Source organism: Sturnus vulgaris, chromosome 6 (genome assembly GCF_052056855.1).
Source record: "Sturnus vulgaris isolate bStuVul1 chromosome 6, bStuVul1.hap1, whole genome shotgun sequence".
NCBI classification, from domain to species: Eukaryota; Metazoa; Chordata; class Aves; order Passeriformes; family Sturnidae; genus Sturnus; species Sturnus vulgaris.
The window spans coordinates 22,865,641-22,879,668 of record NC_142248.1 but is presented as its reverse complement, the minus strand read 5'-3'; the positions used below and the strand labels follow the sequence as shown (position 1 = coordinate 22,879,668).

Sequence of the window (14,028 nt, the reverse complement as noted above, 5' to 3'; positions counted from 1 at the left end):
CTGGGAACCCTCAGGTCATCCTGGTGGACAGTGAGCTGAACATGAGCCTATGGTGTGCTTCCTGCACAACTTATTTATGGGAGCACAGCACATAGATTGAGGAGTGATAATTGCTCTCTCCTCATCTCTGCAGATACCACATCTGAACATTATCTGCAGTTTTCCAACTGAATTTAGTCCATTATTTCCCATCACTCTTGCTGCTAATACTGGCAAGCAATCTGTAGATGTCAGGGGAGTGGGAACAAGACTTCTATTGCAACAGCTTTAGGGATGATTGGTATCATTGCCAAGTAGCCCCAGTACTGAAGAGTGACTGAGACAAATGTCTAGTTCCCTACCAGCAGTCTCACCTGTTCTTCCCTGCATTCTGCTTAGGTTGCTAATCAAGTCGACCAAGTTTAATATGATTTGCTCTAAAAAACCTTTTAAGACCTGTTGATTGCCATGTGGTTTGGAGTAATTAATGTTAGGCTTATCTCCTCATTCAAGGTGAAATTTAAACCATGAATTAAGTGATTGTATCAGCAAGTCTGAAGATGATCAAAGAGAGAAGTGTGTTCTGAAAGTTATTTGGTTAGTTCTGTGGCTCAGTCCATGAAAGCAAACACGCACTGCCCTGTGCAAACACAGCACAAAGGAGTTGCAGCTTTTTGCAGACTTTGCTCTATGGACTTTTGCCAAGACCTCCTGGGGACCCTCACTTTGAGTTGGTCCTAAGGGTGTATATGACAATGACTGGAAGATATGAATAGAGGAGGATGGTGGTAGTAAAGCACGACATCCTGGGATTGCTTTCTGCTTTCATTATGACTGGAAAATCAGTTTTGCAATGACTGCTTATCTGTAGAAACCCAAGCAAATTTCAGCTGAAACTGCCTCAAAGTCACGTAGCTTGTAACAAGCTTTTACCATACGTACTAGTACTCTATTTTTTTCCTTTTGTTTTAGTATGTATATTGGGAATTATGAAAGGTATTTATTTTCCAGTTTTGAATTTCATGCTGGCTAAGCTGTCCTGTGAAAGACGTTTGTGCAAAGATACCTTCAGGTGATGTCTGCTCTAGGTTTTGGATTGATCATCAGAAAAATACTGAGCTAAACTGGTGGTGGGAGGATGCTTAGCAAATTAAAACTGAAGGTAGGCATCTTGTAGAATTAATTATTTTACAATCTGTATCTTTCAGGCCATGGTTGCTTGCTATCCTGGAAATGGAACTGGGTATGTTCGTCATGTGGACAATCCAAATGGTGACGGGCGCTGCATCACCTGTATTTATTACCTGAATAAGAACTGGGACTCCAAGGTGAGTAAGCCATGGGGTTGAGGCAGAACAGGAAGGAAAAACTACTTTGGAAACAGAGCTTCAGAGCTGTCTGTTGTTTCTGTGAACTCTGATGAACTTCTGAACTGCTGGTCCATTCTTCATCTCTTTTTTTTTTTTTTTTTTTTTTTCCTGTGTGTTTTTGGCAATGCTTTGGAAGTAAGAATCTGAACGGTTTCCTTACTGTCCTATCTCCCATTCTACACACATACTGTTTTGTTGCTATAGAATAAAGCTATAGGCACTGAGCTGTATGCTCTTAACACTTTGTTTAGAGGAAACAGGAGAAAAAGAAAATCAATTCACTACAGAATAAGTGGATTCTGGGAGCAGAGTAAAATGACAGCTCAAATTTGTGACTTTATCATTCTTGATACTTCAGGCTAACCTGCAGAAGATAGGCAGCTCGCTTGTCTTATTTGTGAAGCAGTGGGGCTTAGGAAGAAGAGCAAACACATGGTTTGATTCTACCAGTGGGTCTCTCGACAGAATGGCACTCTTGTTTCTGCCTATATTACACTAAGGCAGTTAAGTCAGCCTTGAATATGCCATACCTTTAAATTAGAAACAAAACAAAGATTTGTAAAATTGTAGGATGTCTCTTTGCAAGTCTGTTGTCATAATGCAGCACAAACTGTTCATGGGGGCTATCGATTGAAAATTGTCCAGTGTTTTTTGCTTCTCTAACCTCTTTTTATGCCAGTATGCTCTTTAAACACATGCAAATGCTATGAACCCCCATAAGTGAGCTCACATACTGAGGCAATGCCATTGAAAAATGTAGTGTTGCAGAAAGGCACATCCCGTTACAGAGAGTATGACAGTGAAACATCTCAATGTAATAAAATCAAGGAGGAGATGTGTGAGGATATGCAAATATCCAGTTTATTTTGTGCATTGCACCCTTATCCAAATAGTGAGGAGGCATCCAAGTGAGCACTAAGAGAAACTAACTGAAATGCAATATACTGGAGGAGTTTACTAGATGCCATGGTGATTTGGTGATTTTATGTAAGTGTATGCTGGAAGACATGCAATATAATATAATATTATAAGAGTATAATCATACTGGGCTTTGAAAACAACCATGAAGCTTTAAACCTGACTTAGTAGTTTCTCACTGAGGTTTGCATGTGGCATGAAGGTACCACGTCAGGTCAGTGCTGCACTGACAGCATCTTCCCTTCACTCTGTGATGCAGCAATAAAGTTTCCAAAGAACCCTCTAACAGCAGCAGGAGGAGGTAGGGCTCATCTTTATCTTTTGAAGTTTCTAGAGTGTGTGCAGATCATCAAGACCGTTTTCCTGAAAATTGTGGCACATGGAAAGACAGAAATTATATGGTAGAGAAACCAGGCTGTGTTTTAAGTAGGAAAAATGGTGGCTGGGCTCTATAATACATTTGACAAGTTTTACAAATCTAATAAAACAGGCTTCACTCTTCCCAAGGTGTAAAAGTTAATTCCCAAATGATCAGACACAGGTTCTGAAATACCTTAAGCAGTATCTAACAATCGTTGGGGAGAGAGCCTGATCTCAGACTGGTCAAGTAGAGCAGCTCTGTGGTATTCACTGATTCTAGAAATATGGCTGGAAACTCGGAAGTTTCTCAGTGTTTGCTGCAGGGATGGTGTTACCTTTCTCTTGGTTCATTTGCTTTAGGCAGAAGCTTATGCTGAAACATTACAAACTGTTTGGTAAAATCAAAGTGGCCAAGAGACACAGTAAGGTTTCCCAGGTTTGTTGCAGAGATGTTGTGTTTATTATTAGATGTTTATTCCCCATTTGTTAGGTGTGGAGGAGGGAGAAATAAGTAATTTTTCATGTGCATATGTGCAAAAAACAATCTTTCCTTTTTCTTTCAGCTGCATGGTGGAATTCTTCGAATATTCCCAGAAGGAAAGTCCTATGTAGCAGATGTTGAGCCGATTTTTGACCGATTACTTTTTTTTTGGTCAGATCGAAGGAACCCACATGAAGTTCAGCCTTCTTATGCAACCAGGTAAGTAGGATATTTAATATTGGTTTTTGGCTAGGAAAAAAACACAAAGCATGTCTTCTGCCAATATTTTAATCCAAAATTATGGCCATCATGTTTAAATACATGTCCATAAAAAATAGACAGATGTTGAGTGAATTTCCTGGTTTTGAGTCATTGGGAATTCTCTCATTAAGTAAGGAAGAGCAAGCTCGAATGGTACATTTCCTTGTGTGTTGGAAAAAGAGGCCCTTAACCATTGACAGGAGAAATCTTCCAAGCTAGGCATAGGTATTTAGCTGGGAGGTGCTGGGTTGTTGTTTTGCCCTTGTAACACTATAGGGATTGTTGGGGCTACCATCTGTCAGCAGGCTCTGAAAAGCTGATGTGATGCAGGGCAGCCCCCAAGCTGCCTACAGGTGTCCCAGAACAGAAAAACATGCAAAGGTCTGGAAGCTACTTTTGCCCTCTGTTACCAGGGACTGTGTTCTCTTTTGTGCCTCCAGCAGAAATTCTCACCTATATTTCCATCTGACTTGTTAAAATACACACTAAAATGCTGTCTGTGTTTGCCTATAAAGATGTATCATTTTCATTCTGCTCTTTAAGTCTACTAAAATAGGGTTTTTTTTTGCTTTCTCCATGAGCATAAAACTCCAGTGCTCTATTTTAATAGCAAAAGTGGAAAGAAATGCAAGGTTTCTTTCTTTTATAGATATGCCATGACTGTGTGGTATTTTGATGCTGAAGAAAGAGCAGAAGCCAAAAAGAAATTCAGGAACTTAACAGGTATGATTTTTTATAAATGTTCACCAGAAAGAATTTAATGCATTTTGATATTTCCGAAGTCAGAGACAGACCAGGAGTAGTTCTGTAGCTACAAGCAGAGATAATGCTTTTTTAGAAAGCTTTTTCACCTCTAATTCCAAGTCAGTTGTTTTATGCAAAGTGGAGAAGTTGTGACAGGCCTGGCCCTAGAATCCCTGATGAAAAAAATGGGGAGAATGGGAGAGACAATTCCTGATTTGAGTCCCAAATGGCTGAGATTTTTTTTCTACCCTGGGTGACTACTCCAGTCACAGGGAGTCAGCTCTTCTTTTGTTTTATGGGAGGTATATTTTGCCTCCTCCAAACCCTGTTTAGTACCCTGTTTAGACTTTCACCAACAGTTTAATGATTGTGTTGTCTAAATGTTCTGAATGAATAGCATCTGTCTTTTGTATTAGTAAAGGACGGAAACCCACAAAGATGTGACCCAGCTTTCTAATGGCAGCCACACTGCCTGCTGCTGTAGCAATAGCATATGAGTCATGGACCGAGTTGTCCAGAAGTGTTCCAGCACCCTACCTGGGACCATGATCTAAGGTTTGCTCTTCAGAGAAGTTTCAAATCTAGTCTTCAGGGGCTGCCTCCTCAAAATACAGTGTGGAGAGCACTTGTCTTTTTAAAAATGTGTGCAGCTGAACAAAGCAGAATAGACTGTCATCTCTGTAGCTTGTATGCAAAGCAAATGCTGGTTTCATCCTTAAAGAGGATTGTGAAAAAGGGGCCAAGAGGCAGTGGGAGAAAGTGTCACTGATCTGGGGTCTCAGTTTATGGGGTTACTTAAGTATTGCATAAATCATCTTTAATCTGAATATGACAAATGTGCAAGATCTTCATGTGACTGTCCTTGTTAACGTGCTGTGGTATCATACAGCAGTTGAATCCACATGGTGGATTCATGCAGTGATTCTGAAATGGAAAGTGTTGTCCATTGAAACCAAACCAACTTTTTTCTGTTTCTGAGTTTTCAGATGAGTACAGTCAGAACCCCCTGGTTTAACCACTTCTTCGTTTTTTTTCTTTTTGATGTAGATGCAAGGAAGAGAGAAGCACCTCTTAATGAAGACTAATCAACTGTTCGTGAACTCTTTGTGAGGAAATAAGATCCCAAAGATGACTTTCATTTCCAGCAAATAAGGGAAAAACATTTTTATGCACAAGAATGCACCGGTTGTGTCTAGGATGCGCATCTTACGCTGATGGTACTTAAGGCAGCCTCCTGTCACACTGCATCTGATAGAAGAAAGACTTGTTTGCTCTTTGCCTTTTGCTGGAAAAAATAACCAGGGTTTAAAAAAAAAGAGTATCTGATACTCAAGCTTAGTGGTAGTGGCTCAGCCAATTGGCTTTTGATCACTCTTTTAACTATGATATTGGTCATTGGAACTAGTGGTAAAAAGCTGAGTCTTATTTGCACTTTATAGGGGAAAAACGTTCTAGTTCAATGGGAAGATGCCTTGCAAGTTTGAAATCAGTTGGCAGACTGCTAATGGGGACAGAGAGATATTGGACATGCAAAATGAAATTGGATATTTGTAGAGTGCCATTTGACTGTCTGTCCCAAATGGACCTGTTGATGTATTGTTCATCACTTTTCTGTGCAGAACACTGGTTCAGCTCTTCAGTAACATGACTTCCCAGATGTTTGTCTACACAGTCATAGCATTTTCTGGATTTTGTTTGCTATTCAGGAGGCATGTTTTAGCTGTGCAGCTGTACTGCCCTTTCTTCCCAGGATTGAGGGGAAAGTAGTTGTGTACCTGTTCACAACTTCATAAAACCTTTTTTTTTTTTTTTTTTTTTTCCTGTTTTGAGCAGGATGGGTTGTATGTTTTGTCTTTTCACAGTTCGGTAAAACAGCTGTTTTCTCCCAGAAGTCTGGTAAGCTTGGAAGGCTTGTGGCACACAATGCATTGGCCCTTAAGGCCAGTGATAACGTCGAGAAGTGTTTGCTTTGCGACTTCTCCATCTGCTGTGTTCTGTGTGACATAGATATGAATCTGGAAGGAAATGATAAGTCTGGCAGTCTGACAAATATATGATAAAAATGGGTAACTTAGACTTGATTTTTATGCTGCATATTCTTAGTGAACACACTTGTTTAATTTTGCATGCATATGTAATTTGAATGAAACAGCAATTCCATTTCAGTTGATCTCTGATGCCAGGTAACTACCACTGCTGTGCCCAAGCTGTGAGATCAGAGTTATTCAATGGCAAAGCACTTTTTTTTTTTCTCCATTGTATTTTTAAACTTACTGGACTCAGTGAGTAACTGGTGACCTGTTTCCAATCTGTCTAAACTTCTACAACCAGCACTTACTATGCAGTTCAGAATAGCTCTTAATGAAGCTGAGAGCTGGCAGTGGATGTATTTATCACTCACACTAATTGTTCTCAACCTAATACACTCTCATTCAGTTTTATCTCATGCTGTCAGTGTGTTATGTTGGACCCTATTAAATGTTCCAAACAGATGCCCCCTTCAGTGTCCCATATTTTCCTGTGCCACTTGCCCAAGGTGGTGAAGGTGGTCTGTGTGAACTTCTGGCCCCTGCACCACTTCCCCACACTCTGCTGGGTTGTCATGCTGTGATGGGGCTGCACTTGAACCTAGGGAATGGAAAAGTAGTGTGCAATGGCAACAGACAGTGACAGAAATGTAACAGCTGCATAGGACAGAAAAGAAATAACTTTCATGACATAAAAAATGATAATAGAAAATGGATTATTTTTTAAAGCAGTTTTGTAGCTTAAAAAGAAATGCTGAGCATCCTTCAGCCTGCCCATGAATGCTGAATGTAAATTCAGCAGTGCTAAGAAACCCCTTATTCTCTCTGGCTTCACCCAGAGATGCAGTTATGGCCTTATAGGCCTGAGCACTGTGCTCCCTAAGAGAGGAATGTGAGGGAACATATGTGACTAATATTCTTATAACTCAAGACTAGGAAAAGACAAAGAACATGATAAATGTCCTATGATGTTAAGAAAAACATTATTCTACTTCAGTTGCTTCTAAGTAACCCCAGAGACTTGAAGGAAACTTAGTGATAACTTGAAATTCTCATTCTGAAATGTTCGTGTGAGAGGTGAAAGAGTTTGGGCTCTTCCTTGAGAGTGAGAGGTAACCCTTTGAAATGTGAGAGATATTGGAAAAAACAGCATTACTATTTAGAGAAGGCAGTGGAATACAACCTGTTGTACTACTATGCAAAGTTGATAATGGCACATAAATTTGAAACTCCTAAATGCTTTTAAAAGGAGGAAAAAGAAATCAGAGCCAAGCAAATACTGCTTTACCTCTAGAAACTGTAACCTTAAAAATGAACTGGAAAGCATTGTTAGTACACATCTTACTGGACCCTGGAATTGTGGAAAAACCATGTGGAAGGGGAAAAGCTTTGTGTAAGGGCTGAAAAAGGAAGGTACTTCAGTTATCACTGTTGCTACTACCAGGTTTCTACAGTGGTCAGCAACATGTGCAGTAAATGGAGCATAGAGCAATTGCATTTAGTTGCTTTTATCATAAATAAAGTACATATTTTCTTTTTTGCAAACATGTCCCTCATCTATATTACATATACAGAAGACAGAGGAATTATTCTGTGGCAGAGAGTGTTGTCTTTATTAACAGTCATAACCAAGTGCAAAAGAAGCTGAGGGCTTGAGAGCTTGAAACCAGTTCCTCAGTCCTCTGTTTCAGATCTCTACTCTGTTTCCAGTGTGTTGATCTCCTTGAAGAAGCTGTAGTTTAACTGGGCGTGGGGTGTAGGGGGTGTTGGTCATTTAAGAATACAGAGGTATGATGTTTCCTACATAGATTTCTCTTGCCTGTCTCTAGAATTGTTGCACACTGCTCTGAAAGAATGGAATTGTCTGTGTGAGGGAAGCAGGCTTCTGCAGTGGGGAGGGTATTTCAAAGAGGCTTTTTCCTTATGTCTTGTCTTCATACCAAACTGTTTGAATGAACTGGCTAAACAGCACTTGTCAGCCAGTTGTTGAAAAGAATGCTTTCTCTAAGGCATTTAACTTTGAATCCTCCAAAAAAATTTTTTTTTTAATCTTTAGGTAATGTGCCTTCATTGTTCGTATCTGTGAAGATGTTTCATGCTGCACATGCATGTCATGTCATGCAAGTTTTTGATGGCTCTTTAAAAAACATGGTTGCCTTTTCAATTGTGTGGGGAAAACATGCAGAGCCACTAAGCTGCAGTTTTCAACAGGAGGTTTTTGTTGTGCTGCAGGGAGGAAAAAAGGCCAGGAGGCAGGGCTGAAAATCAAGAGACTGTTTTTATTCTTAAACCTGTGACCACTGGCCTTTTGAGCAAAGTAGGCTCTAATAAATCTTTTTCTTGAGATTACTTCTGGTTCTATGAAGAATTACTTCTACAAAATAGTGTCTAAAAAGTTCCACTCTTTTTTCCTTTCTATTTTTAAACAGTTTTAGTCCTGTGTGTTTTTTAAAATATTGGAGTATATTATATGTATTTCTTGTTGCAAAATAGCTGGCTCTAACATGACTTGCATCTAGAAGAAAATGTGTTTATTTGCAGGCAAATGACTAGTTCTACTTTGACTGTGATGCACTCCCAGCAGATATCTGAGAGTGAGTTATGACTGCATCTTCTCTTGTCAGGTTGTATGCTGGTCAACAAGCTGGCATCTTGCATTGGATTCATATAGAAACCTCTAGTAGTATTTTACCACACATCACGTTTTGTGTTCCTGTTACTATTAAAAAAAAAAAAAAGAAGTTGCAGGAGTCAATAAACACTGGGTAATGTTAAACACTGTCCTGTGCAAATCTCTTCAGTCTTGTGTGTCACTGTGGCCAGGGATGCAAGGGTGGGTGCAGTGCCATGCAGCTCCATGTAGGGTGACACTGAAATCTGTATCCACGACTGTCTTCTGCTGTTGGAGAGCTTGTTTTGTTGCCCTCAGCTTGGCACATTTCATTGGTCACTTCCTGCTATTTTGAAGTTATTTACCTAGCTAGTGACCCTCTTCTTGAAATGCCTATTTGTTTTCACGCTCCTGTTGAACAAGATAACATTCTCACGATTCAATTGTTGTCTGATAAGTTTTATTTTTAACAGTGTTCACATCCTCCCCCTGCTACTTTTCCAGTCTGAATCCCACAGTTTTCTCCTGTGACTGTGTGGGAGACTTCTCCTCACTCCCACTAACAGTGCTGTTGAATGAAAGCCAGGGCATTTTCACTCATTTGGTAGAGCTATGAGCTTTCTGATTCCTTTGCAATCTTATGAATATTGAGAATTTCCCTTTTCCTATTTAAAACATGGTATCTATCATGGAGGGTTTGGATTTGACTTGTGGGGGTTTTTTTTGTGGGAGATGGAAAAGATGTCTAAACTTGCCATTTATTTAAGTATTTCTTTTAGACTGAGTTTTTAGAGCATAGGGAGGAAGACCTATGGAAAGCAGAGGGGTTTCTCTTCTGAGCATGCTCCCCAACTAGTAAAGGTTGATAGGAGCAGCTTGAGAAGAAGCTGGCTGTTGGCCATCCAGCTGCCAAGGACTTTGAACTCTGACTAAACTTTCTCTAAGCAAATATGTTTGCAGTAATTGTTATCTTACAGCTATTTAGGGGTTTCTTTCCTCCCCCACCTACCCAAAGGGATATGGCTAAATATATTTGCACTGACAATTCTCATGACTCTTGAGAATGCATCTGATATTGGAGGTTGCACTGAAAATTGCAAAGGAGCATGACAGTGGAAGAGAGGTTAGTAAAAATTGATTCCCCTTTCCCACATAATGTTGTCTCTATGGAGTACTTGTACTTCAGAGAGTCGGTTAAAACTCCAATCCTGTTCCACAAGGCATTGAGAGTTTTTTATCTGTCTTTTGGAAAGCACAGATAATTTCATCTGCATGTGTGCTTATTTTAAACAAAGCTGGAGATGCTAAATAAACCACACTGGGTCAACTGCAGACAGTAGTAGTTCTTATATGGTGGCAAAGAGAGTCAATGCCAGCATGTCCAGTGCTCCTTTGCTGGGTACCCACAGTCTTTCTTCTAGAGAGGAGGAAGTTTGGGATCCCTGATGTTAGCTAACACCCTGGACCTGTGGGGCTGGTGAGAAGCAGGGAAAGAAAGACCCTGTAGTCCAAACTAGTAGAGCTCTGAAAAATCATTTGTGGTTACATGGGTTCACAGCTCCCATGAGGCTGCTGAGTAGAGGGAGCAGAGCAGAGAAGTTGCTTCTGGAGCCAGGCCCAAGCTATCCCCAGGAAGAGTGCAGAGCTCTGAGTTCACACCATGGGAACCCATGCAGAGTCTGGTCACTCCTGCTCTTCAGGATGGGTTATCCCTTCCCAGGCAGAGGATGTCGAGGTGTTAAAGTGGATGAGAGACAATGGTTACTGTCATTGTCCCTTCTTGCTGAACCAAGAATTGATTAGCTTCCTGCAAGGGACCTGGCACCCCTCTGCAGCACCCAGAGATTATCTGTCAAGGACGCACTGCTGATCCACCTTGTGCCAGGAAAGGTCTGGTTAGAATGTAATCTTGAGGGGTTGATGTGTCATGCAGTGCCAGCAGGTTATTTTTAATTTGCTAAACACTTTCATGCCAGCTTTGACACCTATCCCACCTATACAGTGGCTCAGTGGATGACCTGTGTTCATGACTGGGATACACGGTAACACACTACACCATGCTCTAAGCAAGGGAGAAGATGCCTGCTGTTACATGGTACCAGCCACTTCTTTTATAAGAAGAAAAAAAAACATCAAGGAAGAAAAAAAAAAAAAAGACATCTGAACAGACATTTAATTGTCAAAGGAAGTCTTAACAGACTAAAGCTCAGCTGTCTTAAGAGAGTTTTTCAAAAGCATACTGCAAACACTTCTGTTTCAAAGCTTATGCTGCTTTATCTATGAGAAGCTAAACACTGGCTAATTCTTTAATTAGTTCCCAACAAAATGTTTTTCTCTGTAGCCAAGGCTTGCTACAGGATAATTATGTCTTTAGTTTAAAAAAAGTGTCAATACAGAAAGTTGTTTTGATTTTTCTTTCTTCAAATGTTTTATTTTGCCTTCTACTTTGTTTCTACTCTCTTCATTCTCAGCTGCACTATCTTTCCTTGATTTGGGAAAGGTTGATTACTTTATTTTTAGCTCCCTGTGCTGCATGAATGGACATGGCAGACCCAAGCCAGTACTGTGGTCTGGGTGCAATTGTACGAGTGCAGTGCTTGGGTCTGTCCCAGGGCCAAGGAGATGGAGGAACCTGAGGCGCCATCAGTTAAGCAGCTCACCTTGAACTGCAGTGACCATGCTACAGTTTAACCATGTGGGTACCCAAGTGCTACACTGCATGCTGAAGATCTACATTTGAAGCTTCCCAACTTCCTGCCTATAACCACAGTCATCTACATTTATTTTAGCAGTTTCCAGAACACCAACAGTTCTCCTGCTAGTTTAAGAGCTGCTTAAGTCTTGACAGGACTGAATGGATGCAAATCTTCTAGGACTGAGTCCCATGTGGATACTGTGGTTTAACCCCAGCCAGCAACCAAGCTGCTCAATCCCCCACCAGCTGGACTGTGGAGAAGAGCAAAAGGGTAAAACTTGAAAATTTGTGGATTGAGATAAACATAGGGAAAGCAAAAGATGTGCACACTAACAAAGCAAAATATTAAGTCACTGTTTCCCATGGGCAGGCATGTGTTCAGCCATCTCAGCAGGGCCCTATCATGTCTAGTGGTGACTTGTGAAGGCAAACACCATCACTCCACATGCCCCCCTGTTCTTCCTTCTTCTCCCCAGTTTATATCCTGAGCATGATGTCACATGGTCAGGAATGTCTCTTTGGTCACCTGGGGTCACCTGTCCTGGCTGTGTCCCCTCCCAGTCTTCCACGTACCCCAGCCCTGTTGCCATTGTGGCCGTACAAGAAGCAGAAAAGGTCTAGATTTTGTATGAGCATTGCTCAGTGATAAAAAACATGTCTGTATTCTCAACCCTGTGTTCAGCACAGATCCAAAACAGCCACTGTGAAGAAAATTAACTACCCCAGCTGAAGCCAGCACTGAGACAAAAAGAGGTGGGAGAGGAATTGCCCCTCTTCCCTTCTCTGATCCCTGTATGTCAGGGCACGGATGCAGGATGCCAAAGATAGACACCAGGCTTACCCAAGGAGATCAGACTAACTTCATTTATCACACAGGAGAAGATCCTTAGTATTAGGCTACACAGTGTGTCCATGTGATGAGGGAGCAGTGTGACCTGTCAAATCCATTGACGTTGTTACATTTCTGAGGGAATGAATATATTTTCATTTTTTCAAGAAGAAATTTGTGTGAACTCAGATATTGTGGCTTCTGTCCTCAAGAAAGGTGGAAAAAAATGTTCCCCTTTCAGTCCACTGGAAAAAATGAGTATGATCAGAGACCTACAAACTGTAACCTGTGAGGATGAGCTAAAAGATCTGGTACTGTTCCTTCCAGGGACAAGGAGAGTGGGAAGACAAGTGAAGGAGGAAGTAAAAACATTATAAGGGTCTTAAAATACAGGAAATGTACTGAAAAGAATAAGAAAGTAGTTTGTTCTCTATACCTGTGATGCATAACACACAAATAATGGGATAAAATCAGAGCAAGGAAGTTACGAGTCATTTGTTGGGAAAAGCTTTCTTATGTCTGGGGTGCTGAACCACCGGAGTGCCTGAGGATGTTGTGGAGTTGCCCTTATGGGAGCTTTCTTTGGAGAAACGTCTGCCAAGATTGATGTAAGTAGAAGTGATTTTTTTTTCTTGGAGCAATGAGTAAGGAACCAACCAGGCTAAATGACATGTTCTGTGTCATGGCAACATAAGCATTAATTTGGAACTTACATGGTCAAGGCATCCCATGAAGGGAAGAGGTATGAGGTTATCCTGTTCCAGTAAAGGTTATAGAGACCACTGCCATGTGTTACTGTAGGACTAGACCAGGGCTGCCCTTTGCCAGGAGTGAAGTTCAGCCCAACCCTGCCATGAGCAGCTGTTCTCCCCTGCCCTTTTATTTCTGTCATGATGCACTTGTAGTTACCACTGTCATGCACTGCACAGCAGGCTGGGCTTGGGGAGCACACACCTCAGGAGGATCCTGCTTCCTGGCACTGCTCTGTGCTGAGCAGCACCTCTTGTCTTCTTGGGCAGCAAAGAGCTGAACCCACATTTTCCACAGCAATGAGGAATTGCTATCTCCTTTTGAACCTGCTTGCTGTAAGATAGTTCATGCAGGTTACACTTATTCTCTTATTTTTTATCCAAATCTAAAGCTGTGGATTTCTCTCATCCTCTTTTTCCTGTCTCAAATTCGAGAACTGCAATCCTGGGTGTGATGCCCCTTTGTATCTAGACTCAAGATATAGAAGGAAGCAACTTCCCCTCCTGTCCTGAGAGACTGTGTACAAGATCTGTGCCTCTCGCATAACAACACTCTCCAGAACAGCCATGAAAAGCTGGTTGGGTTCTCTGTTTACTAGGAAATGTGTTATAGGTCATCTTCAATCATTCATTACTAATGGAAATAATATTGGGGGGGTGGGGGAGGTGGAGAAGGGAATGATGAAGAAATATACAGTGGGGTATCAGAAGTTAGCCTTTGGGGGCATATGGTTTTAAAGGCAGGAACCTCCCCTCTCTTCACTAGTTTTCATGTTCTTATTAAAAAGAATGTGCATGTGTCTGAGAGTCAGTGTTTGCTATGTCCATTAAACATTTGCTCCCCTTTGCAAACCCATGTTGCTTTCCAAGTATATTTTAAGTTATTCTCAGCTGAGTCATTAATTCATACATCTGAAAGGACTTGAGTTAACTAATGTGATCATAAATTCAACCACTTTGAATATCAGTACTTGAGCCTCGATGTGTTTATTATTAATATTAAA

At 41.0% G+C, this 14,028-nt stretch overlaps 1 protein-coding gene across 1 annotated transcript in view; it reads left to right on the top strand.

The window, feature by feature from the left end:
• Positions 1–8,916, top strand: part of EGLN3 (egl-9 family hypoxia inducible factor 3) — a 28,842-nt gene extending 19,926 nt beyond the window's left edge. The window contains exons 2-5 of the mRNA XM_014891035.2: positions 1,188–1,307; positions 3,191–3,327; positions 4,019–4,092; positions 5,161–8,916. Coding sequence (XP_014746521.1) covers positions 1,188–1,307; positions 3,191–3,327; positions 4,019–4,092; positions 5,161–5,198 — 369 coding nt within the window. The 3' untranslated portion in view covers positions 5,199–8,916. The remainder of the gene's footprint in view (positions 1–1,187; positions 1,308–3,190; positions 3,328–4,018; positions 4,093–5,160) is intronic.
• The last annotated feature ends 5,112 nt before the right edge of the window (positions 8,917–14,028 follow it).